This window comes from Lolium rigidum, chromosome 1 (genome assembly GCF_022539505.1).
Source record: "Lolium rigidum isolate FL_2022 chromosome 1, APGP_CSIRO_Lrig_0.1, whole genome shotgun sequence".
Lineage (NCBI taxonomy): Eukaryota > Viridiplantae > Streptophyta > Magnoliopsida > Poales > Poaceae > Lolium > Lolium rigidum.
In genome coordinates, this window is record NC_061508.1 from 303,870,940 (window position 1) to 303,889,209 (window position 18,270).

The window sequence follows — 18,270 nt, forward strand, 5'->3', positions numbered from 1 at the left end:
AACCAATCGGCACAGTTAAATAATGAGAAATTTGGTGAAGGTTTAGTGCCATTACAGCTTCCAAGGGATCGACGCTAAAGCTGTCAGAATTTTTAGAGAAGCTGAGAAGACAGGGCATAATGATGACGGATGCTGTAACGGCTCTGCTCTGCCACGACATGACCCTTCGAAGGGAAAGCATAATGATTTTGGAAATGTTATTTCCAAAACCAGGGGGGCATGTGTTATCACCAGATTTTAGACAAATCCAGAGGTGGGCCGGGCTTGGAAGATTACATGTGGAAGATTTCCGAAGCGGCCTGGCACGAAGGTTTTTGGGCTGAATTGCCCGTGTATCTTTATTTAGTAGTTTATTATTTTAGATAAGGGTTAGAGTTTGTATCGTGCACGATGGGATGTTCCCACGTTAGAAAGTCCCCTGGACTATAAATATGTACCTAGGGTTTATGGAATAAACAACAACTCACGTTCAACCCCAAAACAAACCAATCTCGGCGCATCGCCAACTCCTTCGTCTCGAGGGTTTCTATCAGGTAAGCGACATGCGGCCTCGATCGCATCTTGCGATCTAGGCAGCACAAGCCCTACGTTGTTCCATGCGTTGCTCGTACTGAAGCGTTTTTGATGGCGAGCAACGTAGTTATCATTAGATGTGTTAGGGTTAGCATTGTTCTTCGTTTAAGCATGCTTACGTAGTGCAACCCTTGCATATCTAGCCGCCCTCACGCCTATCTCAGGTGTGGGGCGGCACCCGCTTGATCATTATTTAGTAGATCTGATCCGTTACGATTGCTCCTTGTTCTACAAGGATTAGTTTAATATCTGCAATAGTTAGGCCTTACAAAGGGGAGGATCCAGTGGCACGTAGGGTGGCGTTCGCAAGTCCTAAATGGGATGTTCCTAGGATCAACTTCATGTTGGTTTTTTGGCCTTGTTTAGGATCGGCTTACGAGCACCGTACGTGGCCGCAAGGCCCAACCTAGAGTAGGATGATCCGATTATGCGGTGAAAACCCTAAATCGTCGTAGATCTCATCAGCTTCATCTTGATCAAGCAGGACCACCAAGTATCCGTGCACCCCGTACGGATCATGGGTGGATCGGCTCTTTGAGCCGATTCACATGATAACCTGAGAGCCGATCGAGGCTCGTATTTAACGTTTACATGTATGCCCTGCAGGAAACTAAGCGAGGCATCCTCATCACCTTCCTGACCATGTATAGGTCAGGTGGCACGTCCTTGCACTTCGCAACGCCGCGTGTGACCAGAAGAGCATTGCGGGCCGTCGCTCGGAGGGGTCTCAGCCAGCCGCAGCTCTAGGCTCTTCCCGGCTCTACGGTGTTGACAAGGCCGCTGCCCACCGGTGGGTTTTGGCAGTCAACACTGTCTAAAATATATGTTTACTATTTTTTATAAATATGAATATATATAATTAAAATAAATCTATAAATATTTATATCTAAACAAAAGTAAGACATTTTAGCACAAAGGAAATACTACTTTTCCCACAAAAATAAGGAGAGTCCCTACTATGCCGACCGGCCGAGCATGGTGATATTCATGACAATGTTGGTCTATCAAAGTTATAATATATTTTTTAAAAGGAGTGAAGGTGATTTTTGTGTAAATAATCACGATAATATATGCGAGCTATACTAGACCACCTTCATATAAGATGGTTATGGCTCACAACGTTACACCCGAATATGATAAATATAAGGATAAGTGTAGAGTTTTACCGTTCTTGCAAGCTCCAGTAAACTCAGGATTTTAAAAATAAACAATAATAATTTAGGGTTTAATTTGTTACTAAAAAAATTTACATGGCGAATTGCCAAATAATATGGAGACATGCATATATTTTTTACATGTATACGGAGATTTCCCAAATATTACATTGTGTTTTTGGCTACACAAAAATCACAAAACCATGGCTTTAAAAAGGTAAAAAATATCTCCACTTTTTAAAAAATATTTGTCTTTTTGTAGACCACATATGAAAATACTTTTCAATTAAAACATGGTCATACATACTAGAAATGTATGTGTACCCGTATATTTATATTCAAAATTTTCACGAGAAGAAAATAAACTTTTGATTTTTTTTTCTAAACCAATCTCATTAAATTGAACTTCAGGAGCCAAACTAAAATTTTCCTATACAACAATATTATCATATTACTAAAACTGTTGTATTTGTTTAGCATGATTGTACATATAGGCTAAAAATATATATTTCTTATATAATTTTTTAGTTGGATGAATGGCATAATCCTATCATATTAACCCATAGCCATATAACATTTACCTTTTATTTTTTTGTCATTTTCTCTCTGAAATTCGGAAACAGAAAATGAGAGAAAAACATGACTTCATTTTCATAAGAACTCCATATCAAGTAATGCTACTAAGCTTTCTATAGAATTTACCGATAAATTCTATGGACATATAATTATGTTTTCTCACACGGACAAGTGTCGAGGGCAACTTGTGTAAGATGAGCACGAGCACAAAATTTAGGGAACATAAATGCATGAAGTGAAAAAAACATCAATTCGCCTCAACTTAAGTGTTATGTGAAAGAAAACATGCGAAAGACAATGTGAGAGTGTGTGGTGACCATGGATCAGTTTGTTCAATATATTTCATTTATAGATAATAGATATATCCAATTGTACATGTGAGCCAAAAGTTAGCTAATATATACCAACATTTTTTTGCAACAACGTTACCAAAAAAAACACTGGATTACAACATATAGCTATGTGTAAAATGACAAATATGCATAGAGCTGCATACCACCTGCACCAGAGAGCATACACTAATTGAGTTGGATGAATGGCATAATCCTATCATATTAACCCATAGCCATATAACATTTACCTTTTATTTTTTTGTCATTTTCTCTCTGAAATTCGGAAACAGAAAATGAGAGAAAAACATGACTTCATTTTCATAAGAACTCCATATCAAGTAATGCTACCAAGCTTTCTATAGAATTTACTGATAAATTCTATGGACATATAATTATGTTTTCTCACACAGACAAGTGTCGAGGGCAACTTGTGTAAGATGAGCACGAGCACAAAATTTAGGGAACATAAATGCATGAAGTGAAAAAAACATCAATTCGCCTCAACTTAAGTGTTATGTGAAAGAAAACATGCGAAAGACAATGTGAGAGTGTGTGGTGACCATGGATCAGTTTGTTCAATATATTTCATTTATAGATAATAGATATATCCAATTGTACATGTGAGCCAAAAGTTAGCTAATATATACCAACATTTTTTTGCAACAACGTTACCAAAAAAAAACACTGGATTACAACATATAGCTATGTGTAAAATGACAAATATGCATAGAGCTGCATACCACCTGCACCAGAGAGCATACACTAATTGATGTAAAGGTCTCGAAGATTGCAGCTTAATTACTTTGTAGGTGTCACAGCTTCAGCTTTTTGTGTTGCATAAATATGTTTGAGAAAATATAAACTACAACCATTCGATTTCCCAAAGATATATTTCATTTTATTATGTTATTTCTATGCAATATACTAAGATAAAGTTAACGAGTACCAAAGTATGTATTTTCTAAAATAATTTCGCAATGAAGAAGATTAATAGAAGGAATAATGTTTCAATAATTTTAAACACTTTTAATATAGTTGATGCCCTCGCATTTGCGAGGGCCGTCATGCTAGTTAATGGTAAACAATACAACCAGTTTCGAGAAGAAGGACACGTCTAAGAACAAGGGCGGCAAGAAAGTTGATGCGCCTGCAAAGAAGCCCAAGGCTGATCCGAAGAATGATACTGAATGGTTTTACTCCAAGGGCGATGTACACTAGAAACGTAACTGCCCTAAATAGTTGGCAGATCTGAAGGCTGCCAACATCAAGAAAAAAGTATATTTGATATGTTATTTACGTGTATGTTACTAGTAATCGTAGTAGCGTCTTAGAATTTGATATTGGTTCGGTTTGATTATATTTTTAACTTGAAACAAGAACCACAGAATAAACGAAGACTGATGAGAGAGGAGGTGACGATGCATGTTGGAAATTGATCCAAAGTTGATGTGATCGTCATCAGCATGCTGCCTCTCCGGTAAACCCCTGGATTAATTTTAAATCTAAATAATTGATATTTGGTGCCTCCATTGAGCCTGAACATTATTTTTGGATCTTGTTTATTGCAAGACGGTTATTCATTCAAGTCTGAGAATAATGGTTGTTTTATTTATATGACTAATATCTTTTATGGTCATACACCTAAGATGAATGGTTTATTATTATTGGATCTCAATAGTAGTGATACACATGTTCATAACATAGATGCTAAATGAACAAAAATGAATGATGACATTTCTACATATTCGTGGCACTATCGACTTTGTCACATTGGCGTGAAACGCATGAACAAGTTTCATTCTAATGGACTTCTTGAATCACTTGATTTTGAATCATTTGAAAGATGTGAACTATGCCTTATGGGAAAATGACTAAGACTCAATTCCCTGACATAATGGAGCGATCTATTGACTTATTGCAAATAATATATGCCAATGTAGGGGGTCCAATGAGTGTAGCAATGCATGGTGGATGTCGTTACTTTCTGACTTTCACGGATGATTTGAGTATATATATATGTGGGTATATGGGTATATCTATTATATACTAAAAGCAAGATACGGATGATTAAAATAGAGACACCATGTTAATCCACATCATCATAATTATTTTTGATAGATAGATCTAATATGTGTGGCTAGGATTTTCAATTAACTGTGAGATTTACGTAACAAATATGTGAGACGTGTCCAGTTAATTAGTTCAACACGTTAGACTTTTTGAGCTATTCCATACCTTTCCATGAAATAACTTCCGCTTTTTTTTATTTCTCTTTCCCTTTTCACATCCACGTGCATAGACCATAGATCGATAAAAACTGCAAGGAGTGATATGTCAGGACACCAGCTAGCTACATGTGTATTTTTAAAAAAGAAGAACCATGTCCTAATCAGAAGATAACAAAACATGATATACTAGGACACTAGCTAGATGTATTTGTTCAGAACCAAAAAGGTGAAAGGACGTGTGATATACAAGGACACTAGCTAGATATACCATGTATATTTGAAAAAAGAAAAAATTGCTTGATATGTCAAGTAAAAATAGCTGGACACGAACGGGTACACGGCGCCGCAACTAGAGCACCCGAATTCTAAGATATATACATATATACCTGTACACACTTGTATTTGCTGGCTGAATTCACGTGGAAATAAACCTGTTATTAGTTAATTCATCGAACCATCGAAAACACGTAATGTATCCGATCGAAAATAAGTGACAAAGCTTAGAATAGATATAGATGTATCTAGATATATTTTCAGTGAATAAGGTTGAATCACTTATGTATTATATACTGAAATCAATATAAGAATGAATGAAAAGAAGCCACCTTATTTTTTTTTACAATTAGGAAACTGACATTAAAACAAACATCGTACAATACAAAGCAACCTAAGAAAAACAAAAATTACAATGAGATTCTTGAGAAGCCCTTCATCTTTAACCTCTAGACTGTGTCGATGGTGCGCCGCGGCTGCCGCTCCTCCCTGAGTCGGCCTGCCGTTGTTGATTGCGGACGGGAAGTCGCCGAACGGGTTGAAAAGACCACATCCGTCCCAGAGACGAAGAAGTAGGATGAACTGTCGATGAAGCTCCTTGACGATCCGAAGATTCCCACAGCCAAACGAAATCCTCGAAGACCACACCACAGCCACAAGCTTCTTGACGTCGCTGTCGAGATGGGGTTGAAGCCAGGGAAATATTATTACATGAGGCGCCGCCACCACAACCTTAAACCCATTTAATCTTCATTGACTATGTATATTAACGATAGAGATTTAAAATATATCCATCAGGGGACTATGTTTTGGGACGAAATAAACAGGCGGCTAACGAACTCGTCCGGTTACGATGTATATTGGTTGGACAATATAAAAAGAATCCAGATGATATACGTTCACTTAGCCATACTAGATGATTTATGTGGATGAAATGTACGCCATATTTAAATATAGGTACGCGAAATCGACTCCAAATTAAACTGATCGGTGAGAACAAAGACTGCAAAGATGACGGCCCTGCATTTAGCTTATGTGTGGATGCGCGCGCATGTCAAGACATAGGAGTGATACTATCATACAATAGGGTGGCATATATATAAAAGAATTCACATTGTGGCAAGAAAAAATATGAAAGAATTTATAAATGAATTGATTGATATACACGAGTTCATACCCCTATGAATGAACGTATGAAAGTAATGAAAATATAACACGCAATACTTAATTAATCTCTCAAATTTTAGGAAATTATACTAGAAGTTGAACTTCAATAGTAGGACCCTAAGATAGATAGACACATGGTTTCGATAGACACACTGTCCACAAGACATACTACCAAATTAGCCGAATTCTCCAAAGTGACATGGAAAAAAGAGACAAGCCAAACCCATATCTCAGTGAATTAATAAACAAGAAAATTGAATCCATGCAAGAACTTTGAGACCCAGACCGAGCCAATATGCCTTCTTTCATAATAGCACCATCTAAGCCATAAATTTATTTCCAGGATAATTGTGACATGGTAAAGAAAATGGTTATCTCTCTAAGAAAAATAAAGATGACCCCCTCGTATTTGCGAGGGCCATTGTGCTAGTTTACTTAATAAAACATAAATCCAAAATTTTCAAGAAGTTTAAGGAATTTCAAAATGAAGTAGAAAATCAACGTAACAAGAAGATTAAATTTCTGTGTTCTGATCATGGAGGTGAATATATGAGTTACGAGTTTAGGTTGCATTTAAAGAAATGTGGAATTCTTTCACAATTTTCGCCGCCTGGAACAACACATCGTAATCGTACTCTAATGGATATGGTTAAATCTATGATGTCACTTACAGATTTGGCATTAACATTTTTGGGTTATGCATTAGAGACTGTTTTGGGGTTATGCATTAGAGACTGTCGCATTCATTTATTAGGGAACCATCTAAATCCGTTGAAATAACACCGTATGAATTATGGTTTGGAAAGAAACCTAAGTTGTCATTTCTTGAAGTTTGGGGCTGCGAGGCTGATATGAAAAAGTAACAACTTGATAAGCTCAAACCCAAAGCGGATAAATGCGTCTTCATAGTATACCCTAATGAAACTATTGGGTACACCTTCTACCATAGAACCGAAGCCAAGATCTTCGTTGCTAAGAACAGATTCTTTCTGGAGAAGGAGTTTCTCTGCAAAGAAGTGAGTGGGAAGAAGGTAGAACTCGACGAGGTTATTGAACATTCTCTCGAATTTGCGAGTAGTGCAACGCCGGAAGATATTCCAGTACCGCATGCACCAACAAGAGAGGAAGCTAATGAAATGATGATGAAGCTTCAAAAAAAGTTGCTACTGATCCTCGAAGGTCGACAAGGACTCGTACTGCTCCTGATTGGTACAACCCTATCATGAATGTCAGGTTGGTGGATAACATTGATGACCCCGCGACATATGATGAAGCGATGATGAGCCCGGATTCCAACAAATAGCAAGAGTATATGAAACCCAAAATCCATGTACGAAAATCAAGTATGGAATTTGGTGGACATACCTAATGGATGCAAGGCTGTTGAGAACAAATGGATCTTCAAGAAGAAAAAAGTTTTTGATGGAAATGTGACCGTTTATAAAGCTCAAATTGTCGCGAAATTGTTCCGACTGAGTCAAGGAGTTGACTACGATGAGACTTCCTTAGCTGTAGAGAAGTAAGTTTGTGAGGATTTTGTTAGCAATTGCTGCATTTTTCAGTTATGAGATTTCATAGATGGATGTCAAAACAACGTAATGTTCCTTAATGTCAACATTGAGGAAGAGACGTATATGGTACAACCAAAGGGTTTTGTTGATCCTAAGGATGCTGACAAGGTATGAAAACTTCAGCGCTCCATTTATGGACTGAACGAAGTATACCAGAGTTGGAACTAATATTTTGATGAGGTGATCAATAAAATTGGTTTTATACAAACTTATGGAGAAGCTTGTATTTTCAAGAAAGTGAGTGGGATCTCTTTAGCATTTCTAATACTATGGATGACATATTGTTGATTGGAAATGATATAGAACTTCTTGAGAACATCAAAGGATATTTGAAAAAAGTTTTTCAATGAAAGATCTTGGCGAAGAAGTGTATATATTAGGCATCAAGATTTATAGAGATAGATCAAGACGCTTAATAGGGATTTCATAGAGTACATACCTTGACAAAGTTCTGAATAAGTTCAGGATTGAGGAAAGAAAGGAATGGTTTTCGGCCATGTTTTGATGTAATACTTTGAGTAAAACTCAAGGTCCAGCTATGGCGGAAGAAAGAGAAAGGATGAACAACACCCCCGATGCCTCGGCCATAGGATCTATCATGTATGTCATGTTGTGTACGAGACCAGATATAGCACATGATGTTAGTTTGACGAGAAAATATCAGTGATCCTGGAATGGAACACTTGATAGCGGTCACGAATACCCTAAAGTACTTGAGAATGACTAAGGAAATATTTCTCTCTTATGGAGGTGACATGGAGCTTGTCATAAATTGTTACGTCGATGCTAGCTTTGACATTGATCCATATGACTCCAAGTCACAATCTGGATACATAGTTATATTAAATTGTGCAGTAGTGAGCTGGAGGAGTTCCAAGTAGAGCGTTGTGGTGAAATCTTCAACTGAATCAGAATACATAGCTGCTTCAGAAGCTGCACATGAAGTAGTTTGGATGAAGGATTTCATTACTGAGCTTTGTGTGGTTCCTATCGCATTGGACCTATTGGCCATCTACTATGACAACATTGGTACCATAACCAATGCCAAGGAGCCAAGGTCTCACAAGAATATGAAGCATATTCAACACCACTTTAGTTCTATTCGTGAGTATGTCCAAGAAGGGGATGTAAATATTTTCAAAGTACACACATATCTGAATGTGGCGGATCCATAGACTAAACCTCTCTCAAGAGGAAAACATGAACAACACCAGAAAGCCATGGGTGTTAGGTTCATCAGAACATAATTCAGATTATTGAATCTAGCGCAAGTGGGAGACTATTGGAGATGTGCCAGAGAGGCAATAATAAAGTGGTTAGTATTACATCTTTGGGTTTATGATAAATGTTACTGTATATCTCATGTTATAATTGTATTAACTGTAAACATTAGTACATATGTGTTTTCAAGACAAACCAAAGTCCCTAGAAAGCCTCTCGTTTAACTAGCTTGTTGATTAACCGATGATCAAGGTTTCCTGGTCATGAACATTAGATGTTGTTAATAATAGGGTCATGTCATTAGGAGAATGATATGATGGACATACACCCATAGTAAGCATAGCAATAAGATCAAGTCATTAAGTTATTTTGATGTAGCCTTCAAATTCATAGTAACCTTATCCTTAGACCATGAGATTGTTTTAATCACTAACACCCGAGGGACACTTTGATCACATCAAACTTCACGCCATAACTGGGTGATTATAAAAGTGGTGTTGGATATTCTGAAGCTGATAGTTGAGGCTCATGATTCAAGAATGGGATTTTTCCATCCAAATTATGAAGAGATATAATCTGGAACCTCTCGGTGAGATAGCATCCAATTAGATCTTAAGCATGTGACTATAGGTCACAAGGGATATCATATGACAGAACGAGTAAAGAGTACTTATCGGTAACGAGATTGAACTAGGTATAGTTGATACTGAAGATCGAATCTCAGATAGTTAAAGTACCACAAGACAAAGGGAATTGGTCACAAATGTATATGGTTCATTTGATCACGAGGTCATCATTGAATATGTAGGAGCCATTACGGATCTCCATGTCTTGTTGTTGGTTATTGATCGGAGAGGTGTCTCGATCATACGTCTGCATGGTTCGCGAACCGCAGGGTGACACACTTAAGTTTCAATGTCGCTTCGGGTTGATACGAGAATACAAGTTGGACACCAAAAAATTTCAGAGTCTAGGATTGGATCTAGGACATAAGGGGAGGCTTGGAATAGTCCATAGAATAAGATTCATATAAGGGAAGTCACTTTCCGGGGTTCTGAAAAGTTTGGGATATTTTTGGTGTTTGACCGAAAGGTTTCTAGAAGGTTTCGAAGGGGCCACCAGTGGGACCACCACCCCGGGAGGGGCCTGATAACCCCCAAGTGTAGGGGATCACCACAGTACAATTTGATAAGTATTTGAGTGTCGAACCCACGAGAAGCTGAAGGTAAACTAACTATTCTCTAAAGCCCTATAACCCACTTATATGGCCCTTTATGCAAAGCTAGGAACTATAAGGTGTGTGTGTGTGTGTCTGTGTGTGAAGTGGTTTCTACTAAGAACTAGAAGTGCTGAAAATAAAATGCAATGAGTAAAACAAATGCATGAAAAGTAAAGTGCAATAAAGTAAAATGAGATGAAGTGGAGTGGAGTGGAGTGAAATGGGGTAACTCAAGGGAGTAAGTGTTCTAGCAAATTTCTACTTCATTTGTGTGGCTGTCATAATTAGTGAAGCACAACGATAGTCTTCTTTTATTGTTTCTTCTAGAGAGGAGCCATAGATAGGTGTAGCCATGGATATGAGCAAATACACCCCTAGTGATTGATCCCAAGGGCGCCAATTAAGGGCAAACAAGAGAATTAATAAGAAATAAAGTCCAATCATCGCTGTAAGTTTAAAGGTCCCCATAGTTATACCCCCATTTAATTAACCATGAATTAATACAATAAGCATCTAAGAATTGGGACATGGTTTCTATCAGGCTCCATCTGTCCCTCATCCTATCAACATGCGACGGTGACAACCTTATGCATCCCCCAACATATGTGTGCACTCATATATCAGTACAAAGAATCATCATAGAAGATAACAAATGCTTATATGCAACCATCACAAACTATCTCAGGATTGCCATGAACAAATCACTACTCAAACATCAACATAGGGATACAATAGATCGTGGGAAAACAATATATTGCCTCACACATAATGTTTGCCAAGAGATTACAAGGGGTAGATGAAGATGGTGCTTCTGTAGATGGTAATGAAGATGCTGATGATGCCCACACCGGAAGGGGGGGGTGGAGTCCACCAGAGGTAATTCCGATAGCGTTTTCCCCCTCCGATATCCGCCGGCGGCAACCTGCTAACTCTTTGTTTATGTGTTTTTTATCTTCGCCATCGTACCCTCGACGAAACCCTCGGGGGTCATATATATAGTGGTTTTTAGGTCAAAAGAAGTTGGTTCGCGAAAGATTGAAGTGAAATGGACGCTCGAGGCGAGAAAGAGGCTTGGTGGAGCCCCTAGAGGGGGAGGGCGCTATACTGGCTTTCTTTCCCAGCCTGTTAACCTCTTGGTGGCCCACTTCATCTCATTTTTCCGTTTCAAAATTTCCTAAGCGTGTCCCCTGACCTTGCCCTTTTTGGAGTCTCGTAGCTCCTCTAATGTCAAAAACACGAAAAGAGGCGTTTTCTGCCAAATAGAATTAGAACTGGAAAAGAGGAGATTGTTTAGAAAATCCTCTAAAAAATCATAAAATATGGGAATAACATTATATAATATGCAAATATGTGGTATTATGTTGCAATAAAGTGCAAAGTTCATGTATGCATTTTACATGAATCTGATGACGTTGGGACTCCAAGTGCAGAGTGTTGCGTCAGCGAAGTATTTCCCCACAAGGGTGACTCGAGGGTTTATATCAAACTTTTGCGGAACTGAATGAAAGAGTATATTCTTCTCTCTTCTTCAAGCAATCCTGCAAGTAAAGTAAATTTTTTGTGTCCCCAACTCCACCGTGTGGTTGTCAAGCACAAGGTTTCGCGTAAGTAAATAACACAAGTAATAAAACAAGTAGTAAACTAAACTAGATAACGCAACTAAGTAAAAACTGTAAAGATGTGGATTTTTTGGTGTTTTGGATGCAAATAAGAAAGACAAATATTTTTCTATTTTCGGAATAAAATAGCGCAACAAATAGAAAATAATATCAATGCAATATAAATGTGTTTCTTATGATAAAAAGTGGACCGGGGTTCATGGGTTCACTTGACTGTTCTCACGTAAAGTTATGGTGGACAAAAAGCAATTCATCAATGAGATATGAACGTACAAATAATATTATATGTAAGATCAGAATTAATATGGGCATCACGTCCTAAAATAGAAATGATGCAATACAAATATCTTATACTCCACAAGAAAGAAACTTCATCAATCTTGTATTAAGAATTAACAGAGCATAGCAATAAGTACTTTGACATGGAGTTTGAATATCAAATATGCTACCTTGAACAAACAAGATCATAATTATTGTCACATGATGAACATAGCACATGCATTCACTTTATCCCTAGTGAGGTAGCAAAACAAAGGCAAAACCATAATAGATCATGAATATATTGTCACTGTCCAATCACTAAAACTCTGCTACTCCATCTAACACACACATCATCCCACACACGCTTTTGCATAGATGTTGGATCAGAACATAAACTTAAGAACAAGGTACATAATATGCATCTGTCAATACATCTCACAAATATAGTGAGATCAAATCTCATATAACAATATCATAGAACAAGGATCCACCACATAGGTATTACAAATATGGCCATAATCATGATAGGCAGCTCATATGGCACTAAGTACTATGAAGAACATGAGAGAAATAGATGAAAACTACTGCCACAAACCCGTAGTCCAGAGGTGGATGAGATCCCTCCGCGGTGATCCCGGCGGAGTTTCCCTCTCCAATGTTCTCTGCAGTAGCCTCTGTTTTGGTGTTTCTGTCTTTCTGTGTCGCTCCTCTCCCAAGAACTCTTCGGGGCCATATATATAATGATTTTTAGGGTAAAATACGTCGGTTTGCAAAAGAATTAGGGCACCACCTAGCCTCGTTTGGTCCTCGGGCCTCTCCAGGTGTGCTTCAAAAATCCATTGTGTTTCTCTCGATGAAAAATGATGCTCCAAAAATCCCAGGTCATTTTGACTCCGTATAGGTCTCTAAAAGTGAAGAATACGTGAAACATGGTTTTCCTTTTCTGTAAAGTTATAAACCAAATAAAGGGGATTATTGGTAAATCCCCATAAATCAATGTAAAACATGGTATTATCATCATATATGTTGCAAATATATGGAAATTTAATATGATAAAGGACAAAATTCAAATATGCATGTTACATGCATCAGCACGGCCGCGTGAACCGAGGGGGTGCAGCCCATCCCTAAATGGGCGAGGCGCACCATGCCCAAGGCCTAGCTGGCCAACCATCTTACTGATAAGATGGAATCCTTAGAAAAGGGAGTACAACATTGGAGGCACTCCCCCCCCCCCCGCCCCCCTAGGGACGGACGGAGCCAGTATTCCGGGATAGGGGGCGAGATTTTGCCTTTAACACAGCGGAAGATAAATTGCCAAAAAAATTGATTGTATGCATTGTATTGGTTAGTACTACAGCCTAAATATGTAGGTGAGCAATGAGGTGTCCGCAAACTATCATCAAGATTTGGTCGAACAAATACAGAAAACAATTGACATGGTGATGACATAAATTTTATAGGATCTATAGACATGAGAGGAGCTAAATAATGGAGGTGCGGCGAGATGTGATTCGGCGCCACATCTTCAGGCCTTCAGCTAAGTGCGCGAGCGCTGTTATGGTTCACCTTCATCGGCAAACATGCGGAAGCTAACAACGTAAACCTATGGAAGGGCGAGGTCGTAGTCTCGTGACGTTTTGTCCACTGTGGATCGACGTGACTCCACGGCCAACGTGCCTCAAGGGAGTTCATCGATATTCAAGCAAGGAAGATCGCCGGCCAGAAGCTTGCTTCTGCCTTGCTGGCTAGGTGGTTTTCTAGGGACTATGTTGTCGTAGTGGTTCTAGAGAGTGGCGAAGTTGTGGTTTGTGGAGTGACGTGACACTAGATAAGGACCATGGTGGTCCTAATTTATGGCTATGTTTCTTATGTCTGACATGATGGGCCCACCTACCGCACATGTTTTGAAAACAAGAATCATTTGTGTTATACGATGATTGCATACGAAAATCGCAAAATCAATCGTGTGCGACATAATTTTAAAAAAATATTTTTTTGTAGCTATCTCGCGTTTAATTATTTGTTACTTTTACCCAACATGATGGTTCATAAATCTATACTACTTTTACTTACATAAACCTGAAAGTGCTGAAGGAGGTGATATATATCACACACACGATTATTCGATGACGAACCGTGTGTGATGTACAATGTAGTGCTTACCTTTCTGTAGGACATGGAACATGGTTGTATGGTGACAAAAATGTGTACGATGTACGATGTAGTGATCACCTTGTGTAGAGAACACGGTTGTGTTCAAATACGTAGATCTTCTATACATTTCAAATGCAAAACAATATAATTTCGTTCAAAATGTCTTGTTACACTGGAAGGAAGTACAAATGCATACATTTCTAATATGAAAATAATATTCATAATTGATTCAAAATATATAAATTGATTACAAAGAAGTATAGATGGTCCATGCAGTTTTTTTTTTTTTTTGTCAAATTTGAGTTTCAAAAACTTGGGCGCCTTCTCTTTGAAAGCGGAGGGAGTACTTCATAGCCGGGTCATCCAATCCAAAGATATACCGACCTCGGACATTGTGGTTTGACTCATAGGTCCTAATGCAACTTTTATAAAAAGAATGAAATCCAAATATTCACATATAAAATTTTGTGGGAAAAAGACATTTTTTGCGGGCTGTGTAAGAAAGACAAAAAAAATCTCCTGAGAAGCTATTTTGAGCACCAGAATTTGTCATTTTTTACACAAGTCACACAAAATGTTATTTTTTGTCGGATTTCGTGTGTGGATATAGAATGTTTGGATGTACACCTAGAATTGTATGATTATTTTGGCATTTTGAAATATGCCTTTTAATCAAGGGATGCACCTACACCTATGAGCCGAAATGCGTCTGCACCATAAATGTTTTCTCGGGACAACAACACATGCTTTTTGGCACTGCCTCGTTGAGTCGCCAAGGTTGATCGATCTCATCAGCCCAACTGCAAGTACCGGCAACATGGATATGTGGATTTCGAGCTCCACTTGGCCAGTGCCTTGCCGTCTTGGTACCGATCTCTCGGAAGGCACACCCTAGACCGTAGTCTGAATTCAAGAACACACATGGATGAATCATCCGGTCTGGATTGAATAATTTGCAGCGATTGAAGTGGTAAATCTGATACTCCGACAGCACGACGCAAATGTGAACAACCTCTCGTGTTAGCTGACAATATCAGTGCAAGCTTAAACAATTGTTACTCCTGTGCGGCGGATTAGTGCTACAGGCGCTAGTACCGGGGACAAGAGCTGTCACTCTCACATTTGCTCTCGCTGCCACGCAACACTGACAGCATGGCTAGCTCCGATGCATCGTCCGGTACACACACCAAACCTGTCCAAGATATCTGCAAATCATTCTCTAGTGCAGTGGTTTCTTACGGCTTCGTTCCCCACCGTTCGTTCTTCAGTAAGGAAGAACTACAGAATCATCGTCTTGATCTGTTCGTTTCCATTGCTCTGTCAAGCTAGCTAGTCTCCACTCTCCAGTACTAGTTTCAGATTGGCTGTGCATCTCAACGATTCACTGCAGACAGATCTTGAAAATCGGTTGCCCCCTGAAGCGAAATGCGTTTCCATCCCAACTTGGTTTCCACTTTCCATGGTGTCTGTGCATCCCTGATTGACTTGACCATCATCAATCGCCCCCTCTTCCTTTTTCATAACAGAGTCCGGTATCCATGCATTGCCTCCAAGCAACACCCCCCAGTACGTAGCTCGTGTTAAATACTGCCATGGCATCCACTGGCTATAAATACGAAGCATCGTAGTACAATTGTAACCATCAGCCAGTCATCCAATCCAATTATTCATACGGAGAAGCACCTAGTACTGTGAGAACGACACAAGCGCGATGGGGAAGAACGGCAACCTGTGTTGCTTCTCCCTGCTTCTGCTGCTGCTTGCTGGGTTGGCATCTGGTGATCATCAGGTTCTATTTCAGGTACGCATTTCGATTTGATCCGTGTGTTTTGGTTCTGTGGGGATGAGAATCTGAGCTCAAGAGCTTGATTAACCGTGACAATCTGTCTTGCTGCAGGGGTTCAACTGGCAGTCGTGGAAGCAGAGCGGCGGGTGGTACAACATGATGATGGGGAAGGTCGACGACATCGCCGCCGCCGGGGTCACCCACGTCTGGCTGCCGCCGCCGTCGCACTCAGTCTCCAATGAAGGTTTCCTCCTGTTCCTCTCTCTTCCCCCGAATTAATTCGTGTCTGAACATCAGAAGCAAACAGAAAAAATGGGGAAGGAATCATAGAAGCGTGGAGTGGAAAACATGCTAACTTCGATTGCGACGTGCAGTATGATTTGCCCTGGTCGTTTACCTAACTGTAAACAATTCGTTAGATACAATGTTTTGGCAGCTACGAGCAGTATTTTTTCTCCATTTTACGAAGAAATTATACCAGTGATCAAAGAATGAAAAGTACAATACGGTTAAATAAGTGATCGCCGCGCAGGTTACATGCCTGGTCGGCTCTACGACATCGACGCGTCCAAGTACGGCAACGCGGCGGAGCTCAAGTCCCTGATCGCCGCGCTCCACGGCAAGGGCGTGCATGTGATCGCCGACATCGTCATCAACCACCGGTGCGCCGACTACAAGGACAGCCGCGGCATCTACTGCATCTTCGAGGGCGGCACCTCCGACAGCCGCCTGGACTGGGGCCCGCACATGATCTGCCGCGACGACAGGGTCTACTCCGACGGCACCGCCAACCTGGACACCGGCGCCGACTTCGCGGCCGCGCCCGACATCGACCACCTCAACGACCGCGTCCAGCGCGAGCTCAAGGAGTGGCTCCTCTGGCTCAAGACCGACCTGGGCTTCGACGCGTGGCGGCTCGACTTCGCCAGGGGGTACTCCGCGGCGATGGCCAAGGTGTACATCGACGGCACGTCGCCGGACCTGGCCGTGGCCGAGGTGTGGGACACCATGCCGACCGGCGGGGACGGGAAGCCGAACTACGACCAGGATGCGCACCGGCAGAACTTGGTGAACTGGGTGGACGGCGTGGGCGGGGCCGCGTCGGCCGGCATGGTGTTCGATTTTACGACCAAGGGGATCCTGAACGCTGCCGTGGAAGGGGAGCTATGGCGGCTGATCGACCCGCAGGGGAAGGCCCCCGGCGTCATGGGGTGGTGGCCGGCCAAGGCCGTCACCTTCGTCGACAATCACGACACCGGCTCCACACAGGCCATGTGGCCCTTCCCTTCGGACAAGGTCATGCAGGGCTACGCCTACATCCTCACTCACCCTGGCACGCCATGCATCGTAAGCACGCAGCCTCACTCACTGTCTCTCACTAAGCAAGCCACTGGTTCTTCAGGGGAAACTATAATGGCTGTGTCGATGGTTTTGCGTGCAGTTCTACGACCATTTCTTTGACTGGGGATTCAAGGAGGAGATCGCGGCGCTTGTGGCGGTGAGGAAGCGCCACGGCATCACGGCGACGAGCGAGCTCAAAATCCTCATGCACGAGGGCGACGCCTACGTGGCCGAGATCGACGGCAAGGTGGTGGTGAAGATCGGTTCCAGGTACGACGTCGGGACCGTTATCCCTGCCGGGTTCGTCAACTCCGCCCACGGCAAAGACTACGCCGTCTGGGAGAAGGCCGGCGCCGCGGGAACCCTGCAGCGGAGCTGAAGCCTCATCTGATCCGCCATTGGATCGAGAATGATTTGAAATACACGATTTATTGTCTGCTATACACACGCAGATATAACTATGATTTAACTACGGATACTTGTACCCAAGATGAGCTCTACGAATTGTTCACACTACTGTACTAGTAAATAACGTGCCGATGATATGTGAAGAGGTATATATAAGGGGTAATTACACCGACTTGTACGATAAACCCGGCAACTGTTACCACAACTGTAATAGAAGCTGAATCTAAAGATATAATTGGTGATCCCACCACGGGACTCCGCAGAGATTTGAGTTACTGCCTGATCTTACACCGTGTGGTATATAAAGCTCCTAGCCCACGATCGAAACCCTAGAGTTTCTCTGCCCAATCCGCTTGCACGCTTCACTCTCCCAATCCATCCGCT

General features: G+C 40.8%; 1 protein-coding gene across 1 annotated transcript; it reads left to right on the plus strand.

The window, feature by feature from the left end:
• The first annotated feature begins 15,553 nt into the window (after nucleotides 1–15,553).
• On the plus strand, nucleotides 15,554–18,052 carry LOC124697043 (alpha-amylase type A isozyme-like). Its single transcript, XM_047229689.1, has 4 exons — nucleotides 15,554–16,152; nucleotides 16,249–16,381; nucleotides 16,670–17,484; nucleotides 17,579–18,052. Exons 1-4 carry the CDS (start codon nucleotides 16,063–16,065, stop codon nucleotides 17,855–17,857), a joined length of 1,317 nt encoding a protein of 438 aa, XP_047085645.1. The 5' UTR covers nucleotides 15,554–16,062; the 3' UTR covers nucleotides 17,858–18,052.
• The last annotated feature ends 218 nt before the right edge of the window (nucleotides 18,053–18,270 follow it).

Excerpts from the sequence above, each read along its gene's own strand:
- LOC124697043 (XM_047229689.1), top strand. The coding sequence starts at position 16,063 with ATGGGGAAGAACGGCAACCTGTGTTGCTTCTCCCTGCTTCTGCTGCTG. Across the intron at positions 16,153-16,248 it reads ATCATCAGGTTCTATTTCAG|GGGTTCAACTGGCAGTCGTG; the intron begins GTACGCATTTCG and ends GTCTTGCTGCAG. Across the intron at positions 17,485-17,578 it reads ACCCTGGCACGCCATGCATC|TTCTACGACCATTTCTTTGA; the intron begins GTAAGCACGCAG and ends TTTTGCGTGCAG.